This window comes from Aquarana catesbeiana, linkage group LG13, assembly GCF_042186555.1.
Source record: "Aquarana catesbeiana isolate 2022-GZ linkage group LG13, ASM4218655v1, whole genome shotgun sequence".
Taxonomy (NCBI): domain Eukaryota; kingdom Metazoa; phylum Chordata; class Amphibia; order Anura; family Ranidae; genus Aquarana; species Aquarana catesbeiana.
Window position 1 is genome coordinate 190,033,867 of NC_133336.1, and position 27,371 is coordinate 190,061,237.

Consider the following 27,371-nt stretch of genomic DNA (forward strand, 5'->3'; position numbering starts at 1 on the left):
ATTTTAGTGTTAGGACCACAGATACCAGGGTGCTGTGACGGGGCTCTGTGGCCTACGCATGCGTTTGAAAATGCGTGCGGACTAAACCCCTGTTTTTAATGCGTACTGTTAGATAGGTTAATTTGGTTGTCTGCGAGCTGGTGGTAAGTAGGCTTGGAATTTTTTCCTGGGCATTCCCCAGGCCTTGTTTATATCCAATCAGAGAACACCTTCTATTTTTCTAAGAATGCAAAGAGAGTGGAGAGGCTGGGTGGTGACGTCACGTTCCTTAACTCATCCAATCAGAGAACACCTTGTATTTTACTAAAAATGCAAAGGGAGTGTAGAGGCTGGGGTGTGACGTCACATTCCTTAACTTGTCCAATCAGAGAACACCTTGTATTTTACAAAAAATGCAAAGAGAGTGGAGAGGCTGGGTGGTAACGTCACGTTCCTTAACTCGTCCAATCAGAGAACACCTTGTATTTTTCTAAAAATGCAAAGAGAGTGGAAAAGCTGGGTGGTGACGTCAAATTCCTTAACTTGTCCAATCAGAGAACACCTTGTATTTTACTAAGGATGCAAAGAGAGTGGGGAGGATGGGTGGTGATGTCACACTCCTTACCTCGTCTAGTCACAGAACGCTCTGTATTTTTCTCAATGAATGCAAAGAGAGTGGAGAGGCTTGGTGGTGACATTATGTTCCTTACCTCATCCAATCAGAGAACACCTGGAAAATGCAAGCTATTCACTGAATGCTCCTGCTTAGCACTTCTCCACAGTGATTGCATATTTTGTTGCACGAATGTCACAAGCATTAATGCATGTTGAAAGAAATGTCCCATGTTTTTTTCCTAAGAAATGAATGGCTGTATTTTCAGCTCCATCTAGTGACCAAAATGTAGCATCGTTTTCTCATTGAGGTACAGTGGAACTTTGGTTTACGAGTAACGCGATTAATGAGCGTTTTGAAAGACGAGCAACTTTGTAAAAAAGAATTCTGACTCGGTTTGCGAGTGTTGTCTCGCAAAACGAGCAGAATTCAAGCTAATGGGGTGTGCAGTACCGCATTTGGCCAGAGGTGCAGGGGCACCGGTGAACGATTTGGAGCCGTTCGGAAATACTCAGAACCACTTGGAAACACTCGGAAACACTCGGAAATCCTCCGTTCCCGAGTGTTTCCGAGGCTTTCCAAGTTCAGCCGAGCTGTCCCTGAGTATTTCCGAGGCTCTCTGGTGCCTCCCCACCTCTGGCCACATGCAGTATTGCATGCAATAGAAGTCAATGCGGAACAAATTATCTTAGTTTCCATTGACTTCTATGGGGAAACTTGCTTTGATATGCGAGAGCTTTGGATTACAAGCATTCTCCTGGAACAGATTATGCTTGTAATCCAAGGTTCCACTGTATTTCAGAAAACTATACCCTTTTTTGGCCTCCCATCTCTGTACTACGCAGGCAGTTAAGACACCGCACTCGGACTGGAGCTCCCGCTCCATTTTTTATTATTTATTATTTTATTTATTATTTATTTATTATATTTTATTTATCTGAATACTGAGCTATTAGCATTTAGGATTGATTCCATATGTGTGTAGCTGTGTAGATATTATTTGATTAATTAATACTGAGAGTGCAACACCACTCATGTGACTTGCTAGTGTTACAAGGTCTCAGGTGCGAATGGGGAGCAGGTGTGTTAAAGTTGGTGTTATCGCTCTCACTCTCTCAGGGCGTCTCTGTTGAAGTCAAGATATGACGAAACGCGTCAGTGCGTCAGGGCGTGACCTACACGACGCCGGAAGTGACGCGTGCGCTCCATCGTTGTCAGACCCGGAACGAGGAAGTGATTCTCTCGCTCCTTGATTGCCGAGACGGGATGACCGAAGGTCCTACGGTGCAGTGCACGTTGATTTTCACTCCTTTTTGCTTTATGACTGCCTTTGTCTAGTACGTATATATTGATGGGGGATGTATGATGTCATGGGTTTTTATTATCAATAAACGGAATTACGCTATATGCGCTTTCTTTTGTTTATGATCCTTCTTGGAGCCCTACCATCTACTTATCTCCTGGAAAAGTGTTGTTATCAGTTTGGCCCAGAGATTTTTTTCCCTTGGAGGCTCTTATTTAATTTAGCTCTGGTGAGTTTGATCCCCTGAGGGGAGTGTGTTCACGCATGGTGGAATTGGAGTGATCGGTGGAAGGTGCACGCTGTGACATTCTATAGGATCTACTTTGAACACTCTCTGAACCACTGTTTGTACTTCACTATTCCTAAGGACTTTTTGTGTGAAGTTGGCCACACATTATCTTTTCGTTTATATGTGCTCAACATTAGCGCTGTTTTAGTATATGACTATTACATTTACTGATCATACTTTTTTTATATACTATTGTGTGTATTTATTGTTTTTTAAACATCAGCTTAGTCTCCACACCCTTAGTTTTAAACCATTTGGGTGTTTTGGAAGGTATATTTTTATTATGTCATCTTATATGTTGGCTACTTTGGAATAGTGGCTGGTGTTCTGTGGCGCTGAGCGGTGTATTATAGGCCTAATATACACTTTTTGTTTCTATGTACTGTAACATACTGAAGCAGAGCATGAGCCCCTCCCTTCAGAGACTGGGCCGCAGGGCAGTATTCCAACATGATAACGACCCCAAACACACCTCCAAGACGACCACTGCCTTGCTAAAGAAGCTGAAGGTAAAGCTGATGGACTGGCCAAGCATGTCTCCAGACCTAAACCCTATTGAGCATCTGTGGGGCATCGGAAGGTGGAGGAGCCCAAGGTCTCTAACATCCACTGCTCCGTGATGTCATCATGGAGGAGTGGAAGAGGACTCCAGTGGCAACCTGTGAAGCTCTGGTGAACTTCATGCCCAAGAGGGAAAGGCAGTGTTGGAATATAATGGTGACCACACAAAATATTGACACTTTGGGTCCAATTTGGACATTTTCACTTTGGGGTGTACTCACTTTTGTTGCCAGCGGTTTAGACATTAATGGCTGTGTGTTGAGTTATTTTGAGGGGACAGCAAATTTACACTGTTATACAAGCTGTACACTCACTACTTTACATTGTAGCAAAGTGTCATTTCTTCAGTGTTGTCACATGAAAAGATAGAATAAAATATTTACAAATATGTGAGGGGTGTACTCACTTTTGTGAGATACTGTATAGACAGTATGTACATGATATATTATATATAAACACACACAAAAGTATCACAGAGACAGTACTCAGTTGTTTTATATCAATAGCAATTATATATATATATGTATCTTCAGAATATTTCAGGAAAAAAAAAAGAGAACGAAACAGCACAAGATTTAAGGGATATTCCACTTTAAATTAGTATCTACAATTCAACTTCAAAAATATTCAAATATACAATGTCAATTCATAGGATAGGAAAGACAATTTATTTTTTTACAAAACTAAACATCTCTCCAATCGCAATCAATATACCTTGTATAAAAGCATTTTTATTTTTTACAAAAATATAATAGTTGTTTTTCTTTTTTCTTTTTTTTAGTTCATTCTATTTAAATATATTAAATATTTTTTTTAGAATTTTTTATGATTGAAAAATATTTAAAGATAACCTATGTATTGCTGTCACCTTGTGGTGTTTGTGTGGGTGTGTGGGCCTCTTTGTTTTACAGTAAAACACTCCAGTGTTGTTGAGCAAAAAAAAATAAATTCCTCATGGTCTGCATATATACATTACAAGGACTGTATAAAATATAAGTGTAATTATTTAATACTGTAGCTTCTGATCTGAAGATATTGGGATATGCCATTCCAGAGCATCTGCTGTAATCTTTAGGTTGATAAAGGGATAAATGCAATGATTTGCTATTATCAACACGTAATGATATGATTCCTGTTCTTGCAATGACAGCCATTGCTCCATATGCATTCCTTTAGACTTCCAAGGGTCTCATGTGAAATCTATTGCACTACATGAGAGGACTTAACTGGGGATACCATATTCCATGCAACAGGCTGCTGGCATGACAATCCAGTCCACCAGCAGGTAATTTGCCTGCAGGCTGTCTGCTTGTGGATTGACTTAGCCAGGGGTCTCCAAGCTATTGCCCTCCAGTTGTTCAGGAACTGCAATTCCCATCATACCTAGTCATGGCTGTAAATGTCAGAGTTTTACAATGCCTCATGGGCTGTGTAGTTCCGCAACAGCTCGAGGGCCGTGGTCCTCAGGGGCCCTCCTGGGGAGCCAGAGGAAAGTAAGCTATTGGGCTCTGCTATCTAATCCTACTATGAACATTCAGGATTCTGGGTTAAGATATTGAAAATACTTTAGAGCCACCAAGGTGGTGGATTCAATAGATTTTTAACACATTTGGTTTAAAACTGATGGAAATCTCCAAAACTGCCAGGAACATTGACATATGTACAATTATTATTGCACTCTGTATTTGAGGAAGGGCCTCCTACTACCCACCTCCATTTTCTGTTCTCAATCGAGTTGATCTCCAAATTCAGATGACATTAGATTTGGACTGAATTTCATGAATTCAGATGTCAGGAACCAAATCGGAATTCCCAATATTTTTGTCTGTTCGGATTTCCAAAAGGCTTTAGGAAGAAAGGGACCAAAGGCTGTTTCTGCCTTATATCTGTTTCTGCTGTTGCTTGGGGCACCCTTAGCTTGACTGACAATTTCACCAGGTCCCAACCTTCTATTTTAGTTTCCCTAATAGAGTTTTTAAAAGAAGTGCCCTATAACATATACTTATTTGGGTTCCTGTTGACTTCAAAGAGACTTCTAGTTCAGAGATTCCAAATTTCAAGGGCTTGCAAAGTTTTTAATCACCAGAGCCACAGGTGATTGCCAGCTCCAGTTCCCAGTGGCTTATTAGAGGCTACTGGGTTTTAGAGACAAACAATCTTCTTTTATACCTTCTATATACAGTATCTGAATGTGATGAAGATAACAAAAATACATTTACAGTATTATTTTTATTATTTTGTTATTTTTCTAAAAGCTCCTGATCTCATCTCAAGGACTATGCACTGTAGATGGGAAGGCTTGCCTTCTGTGTAGATTACATGAAGAACATGTTAGATACAACTTGAGTATACTCAACCAACCCTTCAACTGTGCTGGATTAATACATCTACTAGATTCTTTGTTGAGTGTGCCCAACCAACCCTTCGACTGTGCTGGATTAATACATCTGATGGATTCTTTGTTGAGTGTACTCAGCCAACTGTGCTGGATTAATAACATCTAGTAGATTCTTTGTTACGTGTACTTGACCAACCTTTCAACTGTCCTGGATTAATAACATCTAGTAGATCCTTTGTTGAGTGTACTCAACCAATCCTTCAACTGTCCTGGATAAATACATCTAGTGGATTCTTTGTTGAGCACGCCCAAATAAATCTTCGACTGTGATAGATTAATACATCTGATGGATTCTTTGTTGAGTGTATCCAACCAATACTTCAACTGTGCTGGATTAATACATCTGATGGATTCTTTGTTGAGTGTACCCAAACAACCCTTTAACTATGCTGAATTAAAACATCTGGTGGATTCTTTGTTGAGTGTATTCAACCAACCCTTTAACTGTGCTGGATTAATACATCTAGGGGTTTCTCTGTTGAGTGTATCCAACCAACCCTTCAACTATGCTGAATTAATACATCTGGTGGATTCTTTGTTGAGTGTACTTGGCCAGCTCTTCAACTGTGCTGGATTAATACATCTGGTGGATTCTTTGTTGAGTGTACCCAACTATCCCTTCAACTGTGCTGGATTAATAAATCTAGTGGATTCTGTGTTGAGTGTACCCAACCACCCCTTCAACTGTGCTGAATTCTAGTGGATTCTTTGTTGAGTATACTCGACCAACTCTTCAACTGTGCTGGATTAATACATCTAGTGGATTCTTTGTTGAATTTACCTAACCAAACCTTCAACTGTGTTGGATTAACACATCTAGTGGATTATTTGCTGATTGTACCCAACTAACCCTTCAACTGTGCTAGATTCGAGTGGAGTCTTTGTTGAATGTACCTAACTACCCCTTTAACTGTTGGATTATTAAATATGGTAAATCTGTCCAATGCAACAATGAAGAACATTTTAAAACAAAGTTACTTAGTGCATTCTTTGTTGAGTTTACCCAATCAAGCCTTTAGCTGTGCTGGATTCTAATGGATTCTTTGTTGAGTATACTCGACCAACCCTTCAACTGTGCTGGAATAATATATCTAGTGGATTCTTTGTTGCGTTTACCCAACCAACCCTTAAACTGTGCTGAATTCTAGTGGATTCTTTGTTGAGTATACTCGACCAACCCTTCAACTGTGCTGGATTAATACATCTAGAGGATTCTTTGTTGAATTTACCTAACCAACCCTTTAACTGTGTTAGATTAACACATCTAGTGGATTCTTTGCTGATTGCACCCAACCAACCCTTCAACTGTGCTTAATACTTCTAGTGGATTCTTTGTTGAATGTACTTAACCACCCCTTTAACTGCTGGATTATTACATCTGGTAAATCTGTCCAATGCAACAATGAAGAACAGTTTAAAACAAAGTTACTTTGAAATGTAATTATACTGAAAACATTGCTCTGTTTTCAAAGGATATGTTCACCTGTGTGATAATGTAAAAAATAAATATGTGTGTTTATGAAAATTGAGTAAAAAAACATGTTCTCCAGTAAAGGCGACCGACTAGGTATCATCCTTCATATTAAATGCTTTGTTTAAAGTGGACCTCAACTATTAGTTCATGTTACCCTCTTTACACACCCCATGTTGCCCTAACAGTTGGCTGTGGGTGCTAAAATGGAGTTGCTTGGGAAGGTGGCCACTTTTGACCAATTAATGGCTCTAAATAAGCACATTTGCTGAGAGTGGTCATGTAATCCTCTATATAAAACTCTTCTTCAGCAGCCACAACCAGTTTGTGCCTGGAGGTGCAGCAGACAATTATCTGTACTTGTGTAACAACGTTTTACATGTTATGACAGCAGGAAGGGGGTTGGGTAGTGGAACGGTGACATGCAATGAGGGTTTGGGCCCACCTAAATAAACCTGCACATAAAGGTCAGATCATACTTACCTGTATGTTTAAAATACAACACAATGTAAATCCAAACAGAGATCTGAGGTTGCTGGGCCCTTGATGGTTCTCAAAGATGGGGAATGGAGGGAAAAGGGTAATATTTTCACACCTAATTCATTGGCCTGCATGTTTATATTAGAAAAGCTAATGTACTTTAGCAGTACACTTATCCTTTGTCTACAGCAGCCTTTCTCAAATATTTTTACCCCAGAGGAATCCCTAAAATAATTTTAAGGTCTTGAGGAAACCTTACTAAAACCAATTTATTGGGGGTCTATGGGAAAATTACCCTTACAATGGTGATCATTAGTAAGAATGCAACCCTTACAGTGATAGTCAGTGGTGCCACCATTAGGAACACCTAAAAAGACAAATTGGGATCATGCTGCTGGCTTTAGCAAGTGGTGTTGGCCCATTAACCACAGCTCAAGGAACCCCTAGCAACCTCTGGAAGAACCCATAGGGCTCCACAGAACCCTGGTTGAGAATGACTGGTCTACAGAATACCTTTACTGTCATACCATCCACCAGTCTGTGGCTCTCCCATTACATTTACCACTAAGCACCATCAATACCAGTAAAATCTCAAAGGAACAACATGGTTAACAAATTCTATTTGAAAAGTTGATATTTTTCTGGCCCTGCTTAACAGCATTAATTAGGTCAGGTAGATTTGGGCTTGTATTATTTCTTTAACTGCAGTTATGTGTTTTTTTTTTGTGCTACTGAAGGTTTTCATTTTAAACTATATATTACTTTGCATAAATAAATAAAAAGTTATAACAGCAAAGATGCTCATAGGAAAAGAGTTAAACTCTTTCCACTTATGGAGGGGGCTATGCGGCGATTTACAACTTTTAGCTCGTTAACTTATAGATGAGGGCGGTGGGAAGCCTGAACCTGGCTCTGGAACCATGCTGAGACATTAGGTTTTTAATGAGATTTCCACCTTTGATACTCAAAGACATTAATAGTTATCTGTAGGGTCACCTTTCCATACAACCAACCTGTCTTGGACTAGTTTGTCTCAGGTTAGAGATCAGAATAACACACAGCCCCCTGTTAAAGTTAATGAGTGCAAAACACCAAACAGCCCTCTTCACAGGAGAACGTCTTTAAACAAGGAGTCAAATTTTTAAATATCCAACATTCATCATATTTCTCGGGATTCTTATATTCACATTCATGACTAGTTTGTACAGGTCCACATTTCCAGGTTCAAGGTCCTCAGCTCAGCCACACCAGAACACCCGACAACAAGACAAGAGCAGCAACAGATAAACAGTGACTGCTTTCCCCTCTGCTGAATATATGTAATGTTCCAGGTTCAGGATGGAAATCCCTTGCATCTTCTAAGGCGTGATAAGCCGCATATGTCAAATTGCTATTTCCTGATGCCATCAGGTCAAACACGCAAGACTGAAAGTAAACGTCTTCTACGGTCAATTTCTCCCCACAGAGGGATCTGGCTGTCTTCAGGTCCATGGCTGTTGTCCTACCGAGGTCCTTAGTTCTAGATATCCACTGGCTGGATGGGCAGCCACCTACACAGAGCTGGAGGTCTTGCTCCTCTGGAAAGGCCTGTGAGATCTCCTTGGCCATACGTAAGGAGAAGGACAGCTGCCTGTCCAGCTGTCGTATGCGGATAGTGGTGCCAATATACGCCGCCTGGATTTCAATGTATTTCCCAGGCTCTCTTTCATGGATGGTTAGGCTGCTTCCACCTGCTCTCCGGCCCCCATTCACAGAGCCATCGTCAAATGCTGCAGGCATGTTGCCAACTTCTGCCTGGTAGACCTTCTGGTCGATGCACTGCTTCATGTTCTTGAAGATAATTGTTAGCTGTGAAAAGAAGGGATTCAAGAAATGCAACGAGGATCCGATGATTAAAAATAAAATCAAACATGGGGCATCTTTTAGCAAATATAACAAAAGATACTATTAGATAATATTGGTACAAGCCCTGCTCAGCATTATTTCTGGTCAATCTTTAATGTCCAATGTGGACAAAAACAAATGGATGTCTAAAAAACATTTTTAAGTCACTACCCATCCACATAAACATTTAAAAAATTCAAAATAAGACAAACGTCATTGTATATTCAACTGGCAAGCATAAACTTTCTAAAGGGAAGAGGTAGAACTTCCTTAGTGTGCAACTGGATCCCCCATCTGCTCCTCAGCTCCTGACCTCAGTCAGCAGAGGGAACTGTGTGGTCAGAGAAGGATCTTTCAAACATCTCTCTAACAAAAGAGGTACGACATAAAGCTGTAGTTCCAAACCATCATGTCATGGCCTCCCTCCTCTCAAGTCCCCAGCCAGCTGGTAAGTCCCTAACCTACCACAGTGCCCCCTAGCTCCCATAGTGCCCCACCCTCCCATAACTGCCCACAGTGTCCTGCAAGCCCACTTACTGCCCCTAGGTCCCCAGAGAGCTCTCAGCCCCTACAGTACCCCCCCCCCCCAGGCAGCTGCAGAGCCTTCAGTCCCCCATAATGCCCTTAACCTCCAACAGTGTCCCACAGTACCTCCCAAAATCACCGGGTATCTCCTATCCTGTGCAGTGCTCTTAATAAACATCATCAATCTGGAGAGACCCCAGCATCCTTCAGAAACCCTATCTCCTATAGGGCTACCAGGTCTGCTGCAGTGTCCCCTAACCCACTCCAGAACCCCTAGTGCCCCACAGTGACACCCAGCCCCATCCAGAGCCTTCCAGCATTTCAATACATAATTTGCATTCCCATACATTTATTGTGTGAGTAATGCAAGGCGCTCTCTGACTGGATGAGATAGAGAGGCCGGGCAGTGATCTCCACCTCATCCTTTCAGAGAACACTTTGTATTGTTTGAGAAAATGAAAAGTGTTCTCTGAATGGTGCCTGTGCTGATTGAGTGAACCCAGCAGTATAAGGGCAAATGTTTGGTATGGAATCCGGATGCTAGCGGAGATCACTGTAGTAGTGGTGCCTACCATAGTGGTTTCCAGCTTCCACGGGGATACCACAGGTATGGTATGGCAAGTATTGCCATACTTGCAATTCTTTGATTTATGACCAAATTAACCCTACAGGGACAAGGCAGGGACATTCAGCTGTATGGAGGCCAGGGCTGATACAAAAGGTTATGTGTAGTTTTTCTTTACCTTGCTTGTTACCGTAGCATTGGAGAACGGAGACACCGGTAAGCTGGTGGCCTGAACAAACAGATATTCATTGTCCAAGAGAGGCCAGGACCCCTTCACACTGCAGGTATGGAAGTCACCACCGAAAGTCCGTACGTGTGGGTCCCCGAAGACCCCGCAGTGCACATATTTGGGTTCGCTCCCATTCTTCTCCTGGTAGACCTTCTCGTAATCACAGGCTTGTTTCATGGGTCCATCGGGAGGAGGAGGTGGAGGCTGCCTCCGCGGCGGGTTGGTGGGTCCCGCTTTGGAGCAGTTGAACTGCATCATGCGGTCCTCGATGATGTGCACGGCAGAGTGGTAGACCAGGTCTCCGCGGCAGGTCCGAGCCGTGTTACGGGTGCACTGGGAGTAGGAGCGCAAGGCGTTGCAGTTCACCGCGTTCTTGTTGGAGGTCTTTGAGTTGGATACGGCAGCAACATATTCCGTGTTACATTTCACGATCTTGCACTGTGCATCCACTGTACAAAGGAAAAAGACGGACATGTTAGCAAAATTTATACTTTTTCAAATCGCAGAGTTAAAATATATATATCTGCTAAATAATTTGCCTGCCAAAGGATTTATATTTCTGTCTATCCGGTACTGAGATTTACACTGCCCTGCCAGACAGCAGAGCCTAACTTATGACCTGACTTTTTTTGTGCTGTGGTTAAACAATACAGCTGGGCCAACTTCCTGCCAAAAGAGGCTTTGCAATAAAAACCTTTCCTGCTCATTTTTAAACCTGGTCCTACTTTAAGAACCTGTTTTCTATGTATAGTTTGTAAATGTACAGTGCCTTGAAAAAGTATTCATACCCCTTGACATTTTCCACATTTTGTCATGTTACAGCCAAACACATAAATGTATTTTATTGGGATTTTATGTGATAGACCAACACAAAGTGACACATATTCATAATTGTAAAGTGGAAGGAAAATGATAAATGGTTTTCAAAATTTTTTATGTAAAAAGTGTGGGGGGCATTTGTATTCAGTCCCCTTTGCTCCGATACCCCTAACTAGAATCTAGTGGAACCAATTGCCTTCATAGGTCACCTAATTAATAAATAAAGTCCACCTGTGTGTAATTTAATCTCAGTATAAATACAGCTGTTCTGTGAAGTCCTCGGAGGTTTGTTAGAGAACCTTAGTGAACAAACAGCATCATGAAGGCCAAGGAACACACCAGGCAGGTCAGTGATAAAGTTGTGCAGAAGTTTAAAGCAGGGTTAGGTTAGGAAAAAAATATCCCAAGCTTTGAACATCTCATGGAGCACTGTTCAATCCATCATCCAAAAATGAAAAGAGTATGGCACAACTGCAAACCTACCAAGACATGGCCGTCCACCTAAACTGACAGGCCGGGCAAGGAGAACATTAATCAGAGAAGCAGCCAAGAGGTCCATGGTAACTCTGGAGGAGCTGCAGAGATCCACAGCTCAGGTGACAGAATCTGTCCACAGGACAACTATTAGTCGTGTTCTCCACAAATCTGGCCTTTAGGCCCCATTCACACTAGCGCGTTTTTTGATGCATTTTGCATTTTGCAGAAATGCACGGGAATTTTTTAACATGGGTTCCTATGGAACATGTTCACATCAATGCTTTTTTGTATCTCCGCGTTTTTGGAAAGGGTCGGGGACTTTTTCTCATGCAAAATGCAGCGTTTTGCATGTAATGGTTTTCAATGGACAAGCATCAAAAACGCAAGTGCACCTTTTTTGCAGCGTTTTTGATGCGTTTTTGGTGCGTTTTTGGTGCGTTTTTGCCGTTTTTTTTTTTTTTTTTGTAATTTTTTTGTAAGACTGTAAAAAAAAATGAGAAAAAAAAAAAGGAAAAACGCAAATCGCGGCAAAAACGCGGCAAAAACGCCGCTAAAACGCGGCTCAAAAACGCGGCAAGCATGAAAAAAAACCTCCAAAAACGCTCAAAAGCAACATGCATAGGTGTGAATCGAGCCTTATGGAACAGTGGCAAGAAGAAAGCCTTTGTTGAAAGAAATACATAAGAAGTCCCATTTGCAGTTTGCGATAAGCCATGTGGGGGACACAGCAAACATGTGGAAGAAGGTGCTCTGGTCAGATGAGACCAAAATTGAACTTTTTGGTCTAAAAGCAAAATGCTGTGTGTGGCGGAAAACTAACACTGCACATCACCCTGAACACACCATCCCCACTGTGGGTAACCTTAGAAGAAAACCTGTTAGAATCTGCAAAAGACTTGAGACTGGGGTGGAGGTTCACCTTCTAGCAGGACAGCGACCCTAAACATACAGCCAGAGCTACAATGGAATGGTTTAGATCAAAGCATATTCATGTGTTGGAATGGCCCAGTCAAAGTCCAGACCTAAATCACATTGAGAATCTGTGGTAAGACTTGAAAATTGCTGTTCACTGACGCTCTCCATCCAATCTGACAGAGCTTGAGCTATTTTGCAAAGAAGAATGGGCAAGATGTGCAGAGCTGGTAGAGACATCCCCAAAAAGACTTGCAGCTGTGATTGCAGTGAAAGGTGGTTCTACAAAGTATTGACTCAGGGAGGCTGAATACAAATGTACACCACACCTTTCACATATTTATTTGTAAAAAATGTTGAAAACCATTTATCATTTTCCTTCCACTTCACAATTATGTGCCACTTTGTATTGGTCTATCACATAAAATCTCAATAAAATCCATTTACGTTTTTGGTTGTAACATGAAAAAATGTGGACAATTTCAAAAGGTATGAATACTTTTTCAAGGCACTGTATATGTACATGGGGCAGCCATATTTGTTCACTACGCATGTAGACACTACTTCCATTGCTGATCCCTTGATTTAAAGTGGTTGTAAACCCTTAGACATACTCAGTGAAGTGATTGGCCTCAGGTGATACACAGAGATGAAACAAATCCTCCTACATAAGTTGTACTTGTTTATCTGCGGCTCTCATGTCTACAGTGATTCAAAGTGCAGAATTTATACAGCTTGTCTGAGCTTTCAGAAAGCAGGTGAAGTTACACTCAGTAGATCTCAGTGAGAGCTGACTGGAGGGAAGGGACCCCCCCCCCCATCACACAGGAACAGAGCTGAGGCTGTCAATCACAGGCTGTGTGCTGGAGCTCCTCCCCTGTCATCTGTCACCAGTGATCTCCACTAGCTTCCAGGTCCTATGCTGAGCCGCTGTCCTGCTGCTTACTGAACACAAGAGGCTGCCCGCTCAGCACAGGCACTATTCAAAGACTGTTTACTGAAAGTGAAAGAAAATCACACATTTTGGGTTGAAATCAGAACACTAACAGAGGGGAGCTTTTCCAATGGGGAAACTTAGTTCTGGTGACACCACAGGGTTCCCTCACTTTGGAGGGATTTCCTCTCACTCCCCTTTTTTGGCTTTGGGAAAAGGAAGTAAAAGGAAATCTCCTCAGTGGGACACAGATTGCAAAAATAAAACCACCAGGGGTGATAACCTTACCTTACTCTATCCAAAATGTAAAAAAAAAAAGTTGTGCCTTTAGTAACACTTTAAAGCTGAATTCTAGAAATTCAGCAAGTTTCCAAAAAGTGCAGGCACACTATGAGTTAAGTCCAGTTAGGTGGATGTCACCTCCAGGACCTATCTCTATTATGTGGCAGGACACACGCAGGTTGTGAGAGGCGAGAAGCACACAGCGCAGCTATTTCCACCCCTCCCCTTTGCTGCCCACCCACAGAAGCCTTTGTGCTTTGTGAATTAGTTCACATTTTACAAAGGCTTCTGTGAATGGGCAGAAGTAGGGGAGAAGCAGGCATAGCAGTTCCAGCATAGCTCTCAACTTTCCCTGATTTTGAGGGACTTTCCTTGATTTGCAACAAAGTCCCTTTGTCCCTCTTTTCTAATCATTTGTCCCTCATTTTGGTCTGATCTATATAGTTGTATATAAAATGAACTTTTTATCTTATTCCCAGTGCTAAACCTTCCATCCAATTTCTAAATTGCTGCATTGGTAAATTTTAAAAGCCAATATAAAGGAATAGTGGTGGTAAAAAAAGTACTTATGGGTTTAACTAATTTTTTTTTGTCTAATTCTCATGGTAGGGGGGTGTCCTATGCCTACATACTTTAGCTATTAGGTATCCCTCGTTCCCATCTCAAAAAATTATGAGGTATAGTTCCAATGACTCTGCTCTTGAAGGAACCAAGACTATAGTGAGCAGTGTCGGAGCTCCCCACCCCTCCCCTCTGCTGCCCATTCAAAGAAGCCTTTGTATTTTGTGAATGAGTTCACATAATACAAAGGCTTCTGTGAATCTGCAGAAGGAGTGGTGGAGCAGGCATAGCAGTTCCAGCGACTCTGCTCTTGAAGGAACCGAGACTACAGTGAGCAGCATCAGAGCGCCCCGCCCCTACCCTCTGCTGCCCCTTAACAGAAACCTTTGTATCTTGTGAATGAGTTCACATATTACAAAGACTTCTGTGAATGGGCAAAAGGAGGGGAGGGCAACAGGGCAGTTCCAGCAACTGCTCATAAAGTAACTGAGACCACAGTGAGCAGCTCCGGAGATTATTTTCCTGGAGTACAATAAACCTGTCAAATGTGAATAATAGAGATAAGTCTATGGGGCGGCAGGCACCTCCTTAGACTTAACTAATGGTATGTCTGCAGCTTTACAAGGTAGCTGAATTCCAGGAATTCAGCGTTAAATAATTTTTATTTTACTCAAAAGAATGTGATTTGGTTATACTGACCTGTGCCATACTGTTTTATGTAGTGTGAATTTTAATGGCAGGTCCACTTTAGTGCTGCGCTTTACAATAAAAAGTAATGTCCTTAAGATACATTTAGAATGATTAGGTGGCAACCTTGACTGCTGATTTAGAATACCTGTCCATGCTTATATTTTTAAGTACCCTTTATTTTTAGGTACCCTTTATTTTGGGGCCCAAAGATGCTCCCTATAGAGTCTTACCTTTAAGGTGGCCCTGAAGCCTTCCCTTAGATTGCACAACATCGCACTTACCCTGATTGCAGAAAACCAGAAGCAGCACGGTCTTGAGGAGGACACTGGGCAAAGTTCTCAGCAGAAGATACCTGGTGGTCGGTCTACCCATCACAGTCCATTCACATCGGCCACGGTGGTCACTCTTAACCGGTCATCCTCCACCTGCCAATTTAAAGTCATTGATTAGAATTAGTTTGCTTAGAAAAAAAATGAATGCTTTTGTAGAAGAACTAAAGAAATAGAATAAAATTGTGTCTTAAAGTCCTTTAAAGCTGAACTCAAATCAGATAGAATGGAGCGGCAGGGGAACGCGGTGACGTTGGGTATCAGTGGGTAGGCTTTTAAGGGGACCTGTCACTTTGCCCTGAAAGGGTTGAATCCCTATAAAGGATGACTGTAGGTAAATGACATTGTGTTGCCATACATGGCTGATGCACTTTATACCCTACAGCCCACTGTGCACCATATATTGATATGCACTGTGTTTCCCCCATACAGATTGCCCAATAGAGTGCTCCTTATACATTTTTTCAATCATAAAATGCCACCCCCCCCCCCAATTTGAATAACTTTAGCTGTATTTAAGGTTTTAAAGTACATTTTGGTGTGACTTCTATTTTTATAATTTGATCTCTATTGCTATATAGTAATTGTATTGACTATAGAGATTTGTAAATTCACCAATAGGGGGAGCTCTAGATTCATGTTTCATTCAATCTCATTGTCTACATTTTCTTTTAATTATTATAATGGTGATAAACTACAATGCTTAAAAATCTCTATAGGCATAGCGTTAAACATTTTTTCAGGTTACCAGTTTAGAGTTACAGAGAAGGTCTAGTGCTAGAATTATTGATCTCACTGTAACATTCGCGTCAATCCCTCACATGTGTGGCGCGAACACGGCTTACATATGCGGGAGCGCGACTTACGTATGCGTTCACTTCTGCGCATGAGCAAAGGAGGGATGGGGGTGCTTTCATTTATTTTTTTTTATCATTTTTATTTCTATTACAAGGAATATAAACATCTCTTGTAATAGAAATAAGGATGACAGGTCCTCTCTACAAGACCCCAAATCTCTCCTCTACTTTTAAAAGCAAAAGGTCCCCAAAAAATTGATCTTTTACTTTAAAAAAATAAATAAAAAATTGCTTACTTCTGCTCTGGATAGAGAGAAGTACACACGAAAAAGGGATATGCGTAGTTCATATTTCATGTCTGTCATGTACAACCACTTTAAGATGGGTGGTGGGGGGCTCAGTCACCTATTTTTACCACGCCTCTGCACACCTAACATCCGCTGGTGTAAATAGGCCTTAAAGCCGATGTCACATGAGCATTCCTGTCACTGTCGACTGCCTGCAGACCACTTTGGACATCAACTTTTCCTATGGAGTCTTTCCCTTGCTAACTGGACCAATGAGATGTCGCTCTCTTACCAGCAAGTGAAATTTCGCAGCGTTCCAGGTCAGCAAGGAAGTACAGGAAGTGATGTGTGTTTGTGTGTATTTATAACTTCGATGGGAGAACACCATCGGGATATGATGTCTCTATTAAATATATGTCTCATAGTTTATGTTGACAAATTGGTGCCTTGTGTGCCATTTTTTTGTCCTTTATGTCCCTGTAACTGTTGAATTTGTTCCCCTTTTTTTATTTGCGTCTTACCTTTTTACCCTAATATATTTATGTTCTTACATCTTTGGTTGTAGTATTTGTAATAAGTTTTGTATATATACACATCGGATATTTGTTTGGTAGTGTTATTCCATACACATCCATAGTTGTTTATTTGTTTATATCACTTCCGATTCCCTCTTTCGTTTCTGCAGGATTTCATCTGCGTGATATACATCAGATCGAGGCTTGGTGTTCTCTCAAGTAGTATTGCTGTAAATTACGTAACGGCGCCCAGACGAAAACGAGGTCTGGTTGCCGTTCGGTACTATAAAGGTGATGGTTCAGTGCGTCGCCCGTGCCCCTTTGAAGACGTCATTTATGACGAAACATGTAGGGCGTGGCTATGCACTATACGCCATTACGTTATTATGCCCCATGTTCTCTTGGTACACAGGTGTTTGTTATTGTTTTAACCAACCGGCTTACTTTTTTTATTGTGTTTTTATGGCGGAGAGTGTTTCCCGCCTCATCTCCTTGAGCAATAAAGGCTTTTTATTTATACCTACTACACCTTTGGAGTCCTTTTCGGTTTTTACACTCACGGTCTTCCCTACCAATGAGTGTTTTTTTCCAGATCGGGATTCCGCGTCTGCTTTCCACTGGAACGCTACAGACGCTCAAAGATACAGACACACAGGAGGTCCATCTGTCCCTGCAGAGGGCTGTATCTGCCTGCAAGTAAGACCTTGCTCATTAGGAGGTCCACCGTTTCTGGTAAGGGCACAGTCTTATCGTTTTTGGATTCACCTCCAGTTCGGGAACCCTCTCTGCACCTCCCTCTTCCCCTCTTTTTTCTCTTTGGGTGAAGGTGGATGAACTTTGGATGCTTGATCTTCTTCCATTGGATCTGTTTGCCCTCATCAAGTGTTTTCTTCTGCTTTGTTCTATGAATGGACCATTATATTGTATCAATATTCTTTCTGATGAGTATATGAACTTTATCCACCTCCATTTTTATTGGTCCTTTTTTTACATTTTTTACATTTTCATATATTATTTATGATCACTTTTTATGTCACTAAATATTGTATTTTTACTGCAAGCGCACTTACAATTTTTTACCATTGTTATTTGCCACACCGATATTTGTTGTTTTTTTTTGCTGCAGCTGTAGTATATTCCTTGAGTCTCTGCTCTTTAGCACGGTTTTCCACCCCCTTACAGGAAGTGATCACCTGGTCGGTTCTGATGTGTCATCGGCAGCAGGATCATTTTTCTTGGGGCTGGATTTATACGGTTGCGGTGGATTAACACATGCATGTTGACACCCATTAACATGTGCCATGTTAAGGAGGCCTATTCAAAATGAATGGGCTTGCCAACGCACCAAAAAATTGCGCACGCACCATTTGGACAGCTCACAGTAGCATAACCCACTATTAGTGCATTATTGCACATTGCACTGGGCTGCAACGCATGTCTGTGGGTTTGGGTTGCCACCTGTCCAGAATTCACCTGGACAGTCCATGTTTTGAAACAGGTGTCCAGGTTTCAGGCAAATTGAAACCTGGACACAAGTGGCAGCCCCTAGTATAATCCCCGCAGGTCAGTCTGTCCCCCAGTACAGTTCCCCCCTCCCCTAAGGTGAATCTGACCTCTAGTATAATCCCCCCAGGTCAGTCTCCAGTATAATCCCCCCAGGTCAGTCTCCAGTATAATCCCCCCAGGTCAATCTCCAGTATAATCCCCCCAGGTCAGTCTGTCCCCCAGTACAGTCCCCCCCCCCCCCTCGCACCCAATCCTCTGTGGCTCACCTGCAGCTGTTGGCTTTGCCTTCTCTTCCCTCTTCCTGTGCATCCCAAATGACATGAATAGAACTGAGAACAGAGAGCACCTGTGCATCCCCATGTGTGTAAACCCGGCCCTCACACGGACGTACACTTTAGAGCGCCCCATTTGAACCTTGGCCTTACTAGGAATTTATCAGGAATTTTGTAGGTCATGTTGTTTGTCATGTGCTAAAAATGATTTCAGTGTATTTTAATAAAAACAGTGATTTGATAAACATTTAAAAAAAATCAACTATTGCAGGGATTGTACAGGGGGGTCAGTCTGTGCCCCCAGTACCATCCCCCTAGGTCAGTCTGACTAATCATGGGGTGGATTGTACTGGGGTACAGACTGACCTGGGAGGGGGAATTATACTGGGGAACAGATTAACCTGGGGGGGATTATACTGGGGGACAGATTAACCTGGGGGGGATTATACTGGGGGACAGATTGACCTGGGGGGGCAATTATACTGGGGAACAGATTAACCTGGGGGGGTTATACTGGGGACAGCCTGACCCGGGGGGACTGTACTGGAGCACAGACTGTCCTGGGGGATTATACTGGGGGACAGACTGACCTGGAGAGGGAGAAGGATTATACTGGGGGACAGACTGACCTGGGGGAATTATACTGGGGGCTGGGGGACAGATTTACCTTGGGGGGGGGGGATTTTACTGGGGAACAGACTGACCTGGGAGATTATACTAGGAGACAGATTGACCTGGGGGGAAAGGATCATACTGGGGGACAGACTGACCTGGTGGGGGGGGGGGGTTATACTGGAAGACAGATTTACCTTAGGGGAGGGTTGAACTGTACTGGGGGGACAGGTATGACCTGGGGGGGGATTATACTGAAGGACAGATTTACCTTAGGGGAGGGGGGAACTGTACTGGGGGACAGACTGACCTGGGATATTATACTAGGACAGATTGACCTGGGGGGGGATTATACTAAGAGTCAGACTGACCTCAGGGAAAAGGATTATACTGGGGGACAGACTGGCCCAGGGGGAATGTACTGAGATAAAGATTGTCCTGGGGGGATTATACAGGGAGACAGACTGACCTGGAGAGGGGGAAGGATTATACTGGGGGACAGACTCACCTAGTGGGATTGTACTGGGGGAGAGACTTACCTTGGGGGGGTTGTACTGGGGGACAGACTGACCTGGGGGATTATAGTAGGAGACAGATTGACCTGAGGGAAAGGATTTTACTGGAGGACAGACTGGCCCGAGGGGAATGTACTGGGGTACAGACTGTCATGGGGGATTATACTGGGGGGGAAAACTGACCGGGAGAGGGGACAGACTGACCTAGGGGAATTATACTGGAGGACAGATTTATCTTGGGGGATGGGGGAACTGTACTGGGGGACAGACTGACCTAGGGGATTATACTAGGACAGATTGACCTGGGGGGAAGGATTATACTGGGGAACAGACTGACCCGGGGTGACTGTACTGGGTGACAGACTGACCTGGAGAGGGGGAAGGATTATACTCGGGACAGACTGACCTGGAGAGGGGGGAGGATTATACTCGGGGACAGACTGACCTGGGGGAGGGAAGGATTATAACGGGGGGGGGGAGGGGGCAGACTGATCTGGTAGGGGATTGTACTGGGGGACAGACTGACCTTGTTGGATTCAACTACACCCCTTAAGCTCCTCCCACCCCTAACACAATTTGGCCACCGTTTGCTGCAGCATGCTATACAAGCCACATTACTGCTCACCTTGAGGCACCCAAAGGCGTCCCAGGTCTTTTACAGTCATTTAGTGTATACTACAGAAAAATGATTTGCCTTGCGTCGCTAAAATGTTCAGGTTTGGCTTGAAGAAAAGGTAGCAAACCTAGTTATGGTGCCATCAAGAATGCATGTAATGCATGTGCAGTAGTGCCTGGGGTAATATTTTAGGACCACCGAATTGGCAGATGTGTAGCAAGGTGATTTGGAGTGCCAAGAAGGAATGGCACTGCAGTACCCCAACGCACAAACTGCGCGTTTTAGTGCATCAAGCTAATGCGCATGTTCCCGCGGCACAGAAGTGTTACCCAAACCTAAATCTTTCGACCAACCTCTAAATTATTGCATTTTTTTTTGAAGACACGGTATAAAGGAATATTAGTGGTGGAAACAAAAGCTTGCTTGGCTTTAACCAGATTTGGCCAATTAATTCTTTGTGTCTGGGTAATTGGGGGCGTTGCAGGGCCCAAGGGTGTATCCTTTTGCTTACCTAGTTTTTTCTAAAAGGTGCCCCTCATTTTCCTCTCAGAATTTTGGCGGCTATGTACTTGGAAGGGATGAGCCATCACTTCCTGTCATGGTGACACAACAGGAAGTCAGGGTGAATCACCCTAGTGGGGACACAGTGACAGTAAAAACCTGGCAGAGGCTCTAACCCTTCACCACTCTAAAACAACATTTCAATATAAAATACTTGCATTAGATAATATATGTGTTTTATTTTTCCAAACCAGTGAGGGCCAAAGTCTGAACATCGACCCAAACGACTAACAGGGTTCCTTATTTTATCAGGCGCTCGGAGAATAGATCATAAATCATTCCACTCTGGGATCCATGGAAGAGGCCCTTGTCTGACTTCCTGAGGCTAGATATGTTATTTTAGGTTAATCTCTCTTTATTTTCACATGCTCTGGCATCAGCTGCGTCCATCTGTTGGTGGTGCAGCTGACAGAATTTTGGGGTGATCTCATCACTCTTTTCATATTTTGATGTTTCCTTTTTTTTTTTTTTTTTTTTTTTGGGAAATCTTGTGATCAGCAGTTCCCACGCAGGGCAGTTTTTTCAGCATGGTTTCTGGTGCAGAACTGGATAAAGTCGTAGCATGAAACTGTTACAGTGCTCTGCCATCAGCAGCCCCAGCTCATCTCTGCACAGGTATGTGAATATTGCTATTGTCTGAAGTTATCAGATATATAGGAAAGGCATCAGAAATACAGTATCTCACATTTTTGTAAATATTATATCTTTTCATGTGACAACACTGAAGAAATGACACTTGTCTACAATGTAAAGTAGTGAGTGTACAGCTTGTATAACAGTGTACATTTGCTGTCCCCTCAAAATAACTCAACACACAGCCATTAATGTCTAAACCGCTGGCAACAAAAGTGAATACACCCCTAAGTGAAAATGTCCAAATTGGGCCTAAAGTGTTAATATTTTGTGTGGCCACCATTATTTTCCAGCACTGCCTTAACCCTCTTGGGCATGGAGTTCACCAGAGCTTCACAGTTTGCCACTGGAGTCCTCTTCCACTCCTCCATGACGACATCACGGGGCTGATGGATGTTAGAGATCTTGCGCTCCTCCACCTTCCATTTGAGGATGCCCCACAGATGCTCAATAGGGTTTAGGTCTGGAGACATGCTTGGCCAGTCCATCACCTTTACCCTCAGCTTCTTTAGTAAGGCAGTGGTCGGCCTGGAGGTGTGTTTGGGGTCGTTATCATGTATAGAATACTGCCCTGCGGCCCAGTCTCCGAAGGGAGGGGATCATTCTCTGCTTCAGTATGTCACAGTACATGTTGGCATTCATGGTTCCCTTAATGAACTGTAGCTCCCCAGTGCTGGCAGCATTCATACAGCCCCAGACCATGACACTCCCACCACACGCTTGACACCATCTGAACCAAATAAGTTTATCTTGGTCTCATCAGACCACAGGACATGGTTCCAGTAATCCATGTCCTTAATCTGCTTGTCTTCAGCAAACTGCGGGCTTTCTTGTGCATCATGTTTACAAGAGGCTTCCTTCTGGGACGACAGCCATGCAGACCAATTTGATGCAGTGTGCGGCGTATGGTCTGAGCACTGACAGGCTTACCCCCCACCCCTTCAACCTCTGCAGCAATGCTGGCAGCACTCATATGTCTATTTCTCAAAGACAACTTCTGGATTTGACGCTGAGCACGTGCACTCAACTTCTTTGGCCAATCATGGCGAGGCCTGTTCTGAGTGGAACCTGTCCTGTTAAACCGCTGCATGGTCTTGACCACCATGCTGCAGCTCAGTTTCAGGGTCTTGGCAATCTTCTTATAGCCTATACCATCTTTATGTAGAGCAACAATTCTTTTGCAATGAGGTGACATGTTGAACTTCCAGTGACTAGTATGAGAGAGTGAGAGTGATAACACCAAATTTAACACTGCTCCCCATTCACACCTGAGACCTTGTAACACTAAGGAGTCACATGACACCGGGGAGGGAAATTGGCTAATTGGGCCCAATTTGGACATTTTCACTTAGGGGTGTACTTACTTTGGTTGCCAGCAGTTTAGACATTAATGGCTGTGTGTTGAGTTATTTTGAGGGGACAGCAAATTTACACTGTTATACAAGCTGTACACTCACTACTTTACATTGTAGCAAAGTGTCATTTCTTCAGTGTTGTCACATGAAAAGATATAATAAAATATTTACAAAAATGTGAGAGGTCTACTCACTTTTGTAAGATACTGTACCTCAATCAGTATCCCATCTACACAATGAGCGTCTATTGTGCCCTATGTTACAAGGGGCCAGACTACTCAGAACTGACATTTCAGTTTTTGGTGGATGCTGTAGAGCAATGGTCCTTAACCACCAGGCTGTGGCCTTCCTCCTCCTGGGTGTCCAGCCACCTGCTACCTCTAACCTTCCACAGTGTCTCCCAGCTCCTATAGTGCACCCAACCTTCCACAGTGGTCCACTGTCCCCCTCAACATCCCACAGTGCCCCCAAACACCCTGTTTGCTCTTACCTATCACAGTGTCCCCCAACCTCCCACAGTGCTCCCAGCTCCCATAGTGCCTCCCAACCTCCCATAGACAGGCACCCTATTTGCCCTCAGCCCCCACAATGCAATAGTCCTCAACCACCAGACTGTGGCCTCCCTCCTCCTGGGTGTCCAACCACCTCTAACCTTCCACAGTGTCTCCCAGCTCCCGTAGTGCACCCAACCTTCCACAGTGGTCCACTGTGCCCTTCAACATCCCACAGTGCCCACCAAACACCCTGTTTGCTCTTACCTACCACAGTGTCCCCCAACCTCCCATAGTGCTGCCAGCAACCATAGTGCCACCCAACCTCCCATAGTGGTCCATCATGCCCCCCAATCTCCCACAGTGCCCTAGGGCACCCTGTTTGCCCTCAGCACCCACAGTGCACCCCAACCTGCCACAGTGGTCCCAGCTCCCATAGGGATACCAAACCTCTACCATGCCCCTCAGCCCCCACAGTGTCCTCCAGCTTCCCATAGTGCCACTCACCCTCCTACAGTGGCCCACAATGTCCCTCAATCTCCCACAGTGCCCTCAGGCACCCTGTTTGCCCTCAGCCCCCACAGTGCACCCCAGCCTGTCACAGTGCTCCCAGCTCCCATAGTGATACCAAACATCCCACAGTGCCCTCTGGCACCCTGCTTGCCCTCAGCCACCACAGTGCACCTTAACATCGCACAGTGTCCCTCAGCCTCTCGCGGTGGCCCCTAGCTTCCTGCAGAGCCTCCAGCCCTCCATAGTGCCTCTAACCTCCAACAGTGCCTCACCAGGCCCTTCAGTATTTGCAGGGCCCTCTAGTCTACCACAGTGTCCCTGAAAAGTCCCCAGCCTCCTAGAAAAACCCACAGCTCTCTCCAGAGACTCCATTCCCACAGTTGCCCCAATCTCCCTCGTCTCCTACAGGGCCACCAAGTCTGTTGCAGAGTCCCAAAAACCCCTCCTGAACCACCTATCCCCACACAGTGACACCCAGCCCCATCCAGAGCCTTGTAGCCTTTCAATACGAGTTCTGTAGTCCCATACTTTTATTGTGTGAGTATAAAACTTTTTCACTGTTGGGCCATAGAAGGTTATGAAAGACTTTACCAAACCCTGATCTCTATAATGGTTTACCGCCTCCCCCCCCTCCTCCACCAGGCCACATAAACACAGAAATGGAGCTGCTCAGGGTTATTTACATGCCACAGCCATGATGCATTGCTTCTCAGACATGACAAGAATTAAACAGCATGCTGAGCGGGTCTGAGCGCAACCCATTCAAGTAAAAGGGGCCACACCACAACTGCCCTGCAACCACATTCAATGCACATGGCTGCAGCATGGTATGTCACCAGTGCGGATCTCTTTTCAGAGTGGTGGCAATATTGGTTGCATGTGTGAATGAGCCCTTATTAAACTCTTCCCGCCCGTAAGAAGTCATATGATGTCCTGGACTTTCAGTGGTTGTACCAGGATAATGCCTGCAGCTGCAAGCATCATCCCAGTATCTTTTATTTCAAACAGTGATTCCCTGCCATTTAAAAGCTATCCTAGTGGCTGATTTGCTGCTGGATTGCTTTCACAGGCAACGGGAGGGGACTCCCCTCCTGCCAGCCACCGGCGCTTCTCTGAGCTCTCCCATGTGATCTGGGGGCTGACTGTGCTGCCGGATTACTATAGAATTGGCAGTGGACCGGATGGTCCTTGGCCATCTCTATGGTGGGAGTCCGGAAGCTGTCATAACATCACTGCCGGTACTGGCAGATGTAAACATCTTTTCCACCCGGGAAAGCGAGATTGATGTTTATTTTTTTTTTTTAATCTTATGCTTTCCGGGGTAGAGGAGAGATCTGGGGTCTTGTAGACCCCAGATGTCTCCATAAAGAGGACCTGTCATGCCTTATTTCTATTACAAGGAATGTTTACATTTCTTGTGATTGGAATAAAAGTGCTGAAAAAAAAATTAAAGCGACAGTGTAAAAAAACAAACATTTTTTTAAAGTGCCCCCATCCCCCTATGCTTGCATACAGTGGTGAATGCATACATAGGTTGTGCCCGCATATTTAAACAGTGTTCTCACCACACATGTAAAGTATTGTCGTGAACATTATAGTGAGAGCAATCATTCTAGCGCTAGACTCCCTCTGTAAGACCCCTTTCACACTGGGGCAGGCATTGACGGTAAAACACTAATAATTTTAGCGGCGCTTTACCATCATTTAAGCTGCACTATTCGGCCACTAGCGGGGTGCATTTAATCCCCGCTAGTGGCCGAATAAAGGGTTAAATGCGCCTGTGTAGTGCGGCTGCCGAAGCGCTTTGCAGGCGCTTTAGCAGAGGTGCCCATTCATTTCAATGGGCAGGGGCGGTTTAGGAGAGCTGTATACACCGTTCATTCACCGCTCCAAAGATGCTGCCTGCAGGACTTTTTTTAACGTTCTGCCAGCGCACCGCTCCAGTGTGAAAGCACTTGGGCTTTCACACTGGGACTGCAGGGGAGGTGTTTTTCAGGCGCTTTACAGGCGCTATTTTTAGCCCAAAAGCACCTCAAAAATACCCAACTCTAAACTGGTAACCTGTAAAGATGTTTAAAGCGTCACCTATGGACCAGAAGTACCATAGTTTGTCGCCATTCCACCAGTGATCTAATGAGGCCAAGATAAACTTATTTGGTTCAGATGGTGTCAAGCGTGTGTGGCGGCAACCAGGTGAGGAGTACAAAGACAAGTGTGTCTTGCCTACAGTCAAGCATGGTGGTGGGAGTGTCATGGTCTGGGGCTGCATGAATGCTGCCGGCACTGGGGAGCTACAGTTCATTGAGGGAACCATGAATGCCAACATGTGACATACTGAAGCAGAGCATGATCCCCCCTTCGGAGACTGGGCCGCAGGGCAGTATTCCAACATGATAACGACCCCAAACATACCTCCAAAGCGACCACTGCCTTGCTAAAGAAGCTGAGGGTAAAGGTGATGGACTGGCCAAGCATGTCTCCAGACCTAAACCCTATTGAGCATCTGTGGGGCATCCTCAAACGGAAGGTGGAGGAGCACAAGATCTCCAACATCCACCAGCTCCGTGATGTCGTCATGGAGGAGTGGAAGAGGACTCCAGTGGCAACCTGTGAAGCTCTGGTGAACTCCATGCCCAAGAGGGTTAAGGCAGTGCTGGAAAATAATGGTGGCCACACAAAATATTACACTTTGGGCCCAATTTGGAGATTTTCACTTAGGGGTGTACTCACTTTTGTTGCCAGCGGTTTAGACATTAATGGCTGTGTGTTGAGTTATTTTGAGGGGACAGCAAATTTACACAGTTATACAAGCTGTACACCCACTACTTTACATTGTAGCAAAGTGTCATTTCTTCAGTGTTGTCACATGAAAAGATAGAATAAAATATTTACAAAAATGTGAGGGGTGTACTCACTTTTGTGAGATACTATATATGTAATGTTTGGAGGTTCTGAGTAATTTTCTAGCAAATAATTTTAGGAGAGAAATGTCAGAATTGGCCTGGGTGGGAAGTAGTGAATTGCCCCCACTGTGCGTTGCGGAGTCAACAGTAGTGCCAGCTCAGGCACAGTTCTGGGGTTCGACGATGGAGTGCACCTCAAAACAAGACAGAGATGCATATATGCCGTGGCTGAGCATTAAAGCTCACCGGCCCTGTCGCTGCATGTTGCCAATCTAAAGGGGTTAAACTATGCATATACCTGTTCCAGAACCCAAAGGACTACAAAATGTGGGCGCCTGTTTGTGCACCCAGACAGCTACACATCCAAGTCTGAACTTAAATGTTCCATCCCAGGCTGAGCAGAAACGTTAAAATTACTGCACGCTTGTCCATAGGAAACATCTGCTTTTTTATGTCCCCCCTTCCCTCCTTTCTCCAAAAAAACAATATATCTT

At 43.9% G+C, this 27,371-nt stretch overlaps 1 protein-coding gene across 2 annotated transcripts in view; it reads right to left on the reverse strand.

The window, feature by feature from the left end:
• Positions 1-3,319: 3,319 nt before the first annotated feature.
• The window catches only part of HJV (hemojuvelin BMP co-receptor), a 61,199-nt gene continuing 37,147 nt past the window's right edge, over positions 3,320-27,371 (reverse strand). For both annotated transcript variants that reach the window (XM_073608858.1, XM_073608857.1), the window contains exons 2-4: positions 15,254-15,397; positions 10,247-10,746; positions 3,320-8,942 (exon numbers count right to left, since the gene is read on the reverse strand). In XM_073608858.1, the coding sequence (XP_073464959.1) occupies positions 8,328-8,942; positions 10,247-10,746; positions 15,254-15,344 (1,206 nt within the window). In that variant the 5' untranslated portion in view covers positions 15,345-15,397 and the 3' untranslated portion in view covers positions 3,320-8,327. The remainder of the gene's footprint in view (positions 8,943-10,246; positions 10,747-15,253; positions 15,398-27,371) is intronic.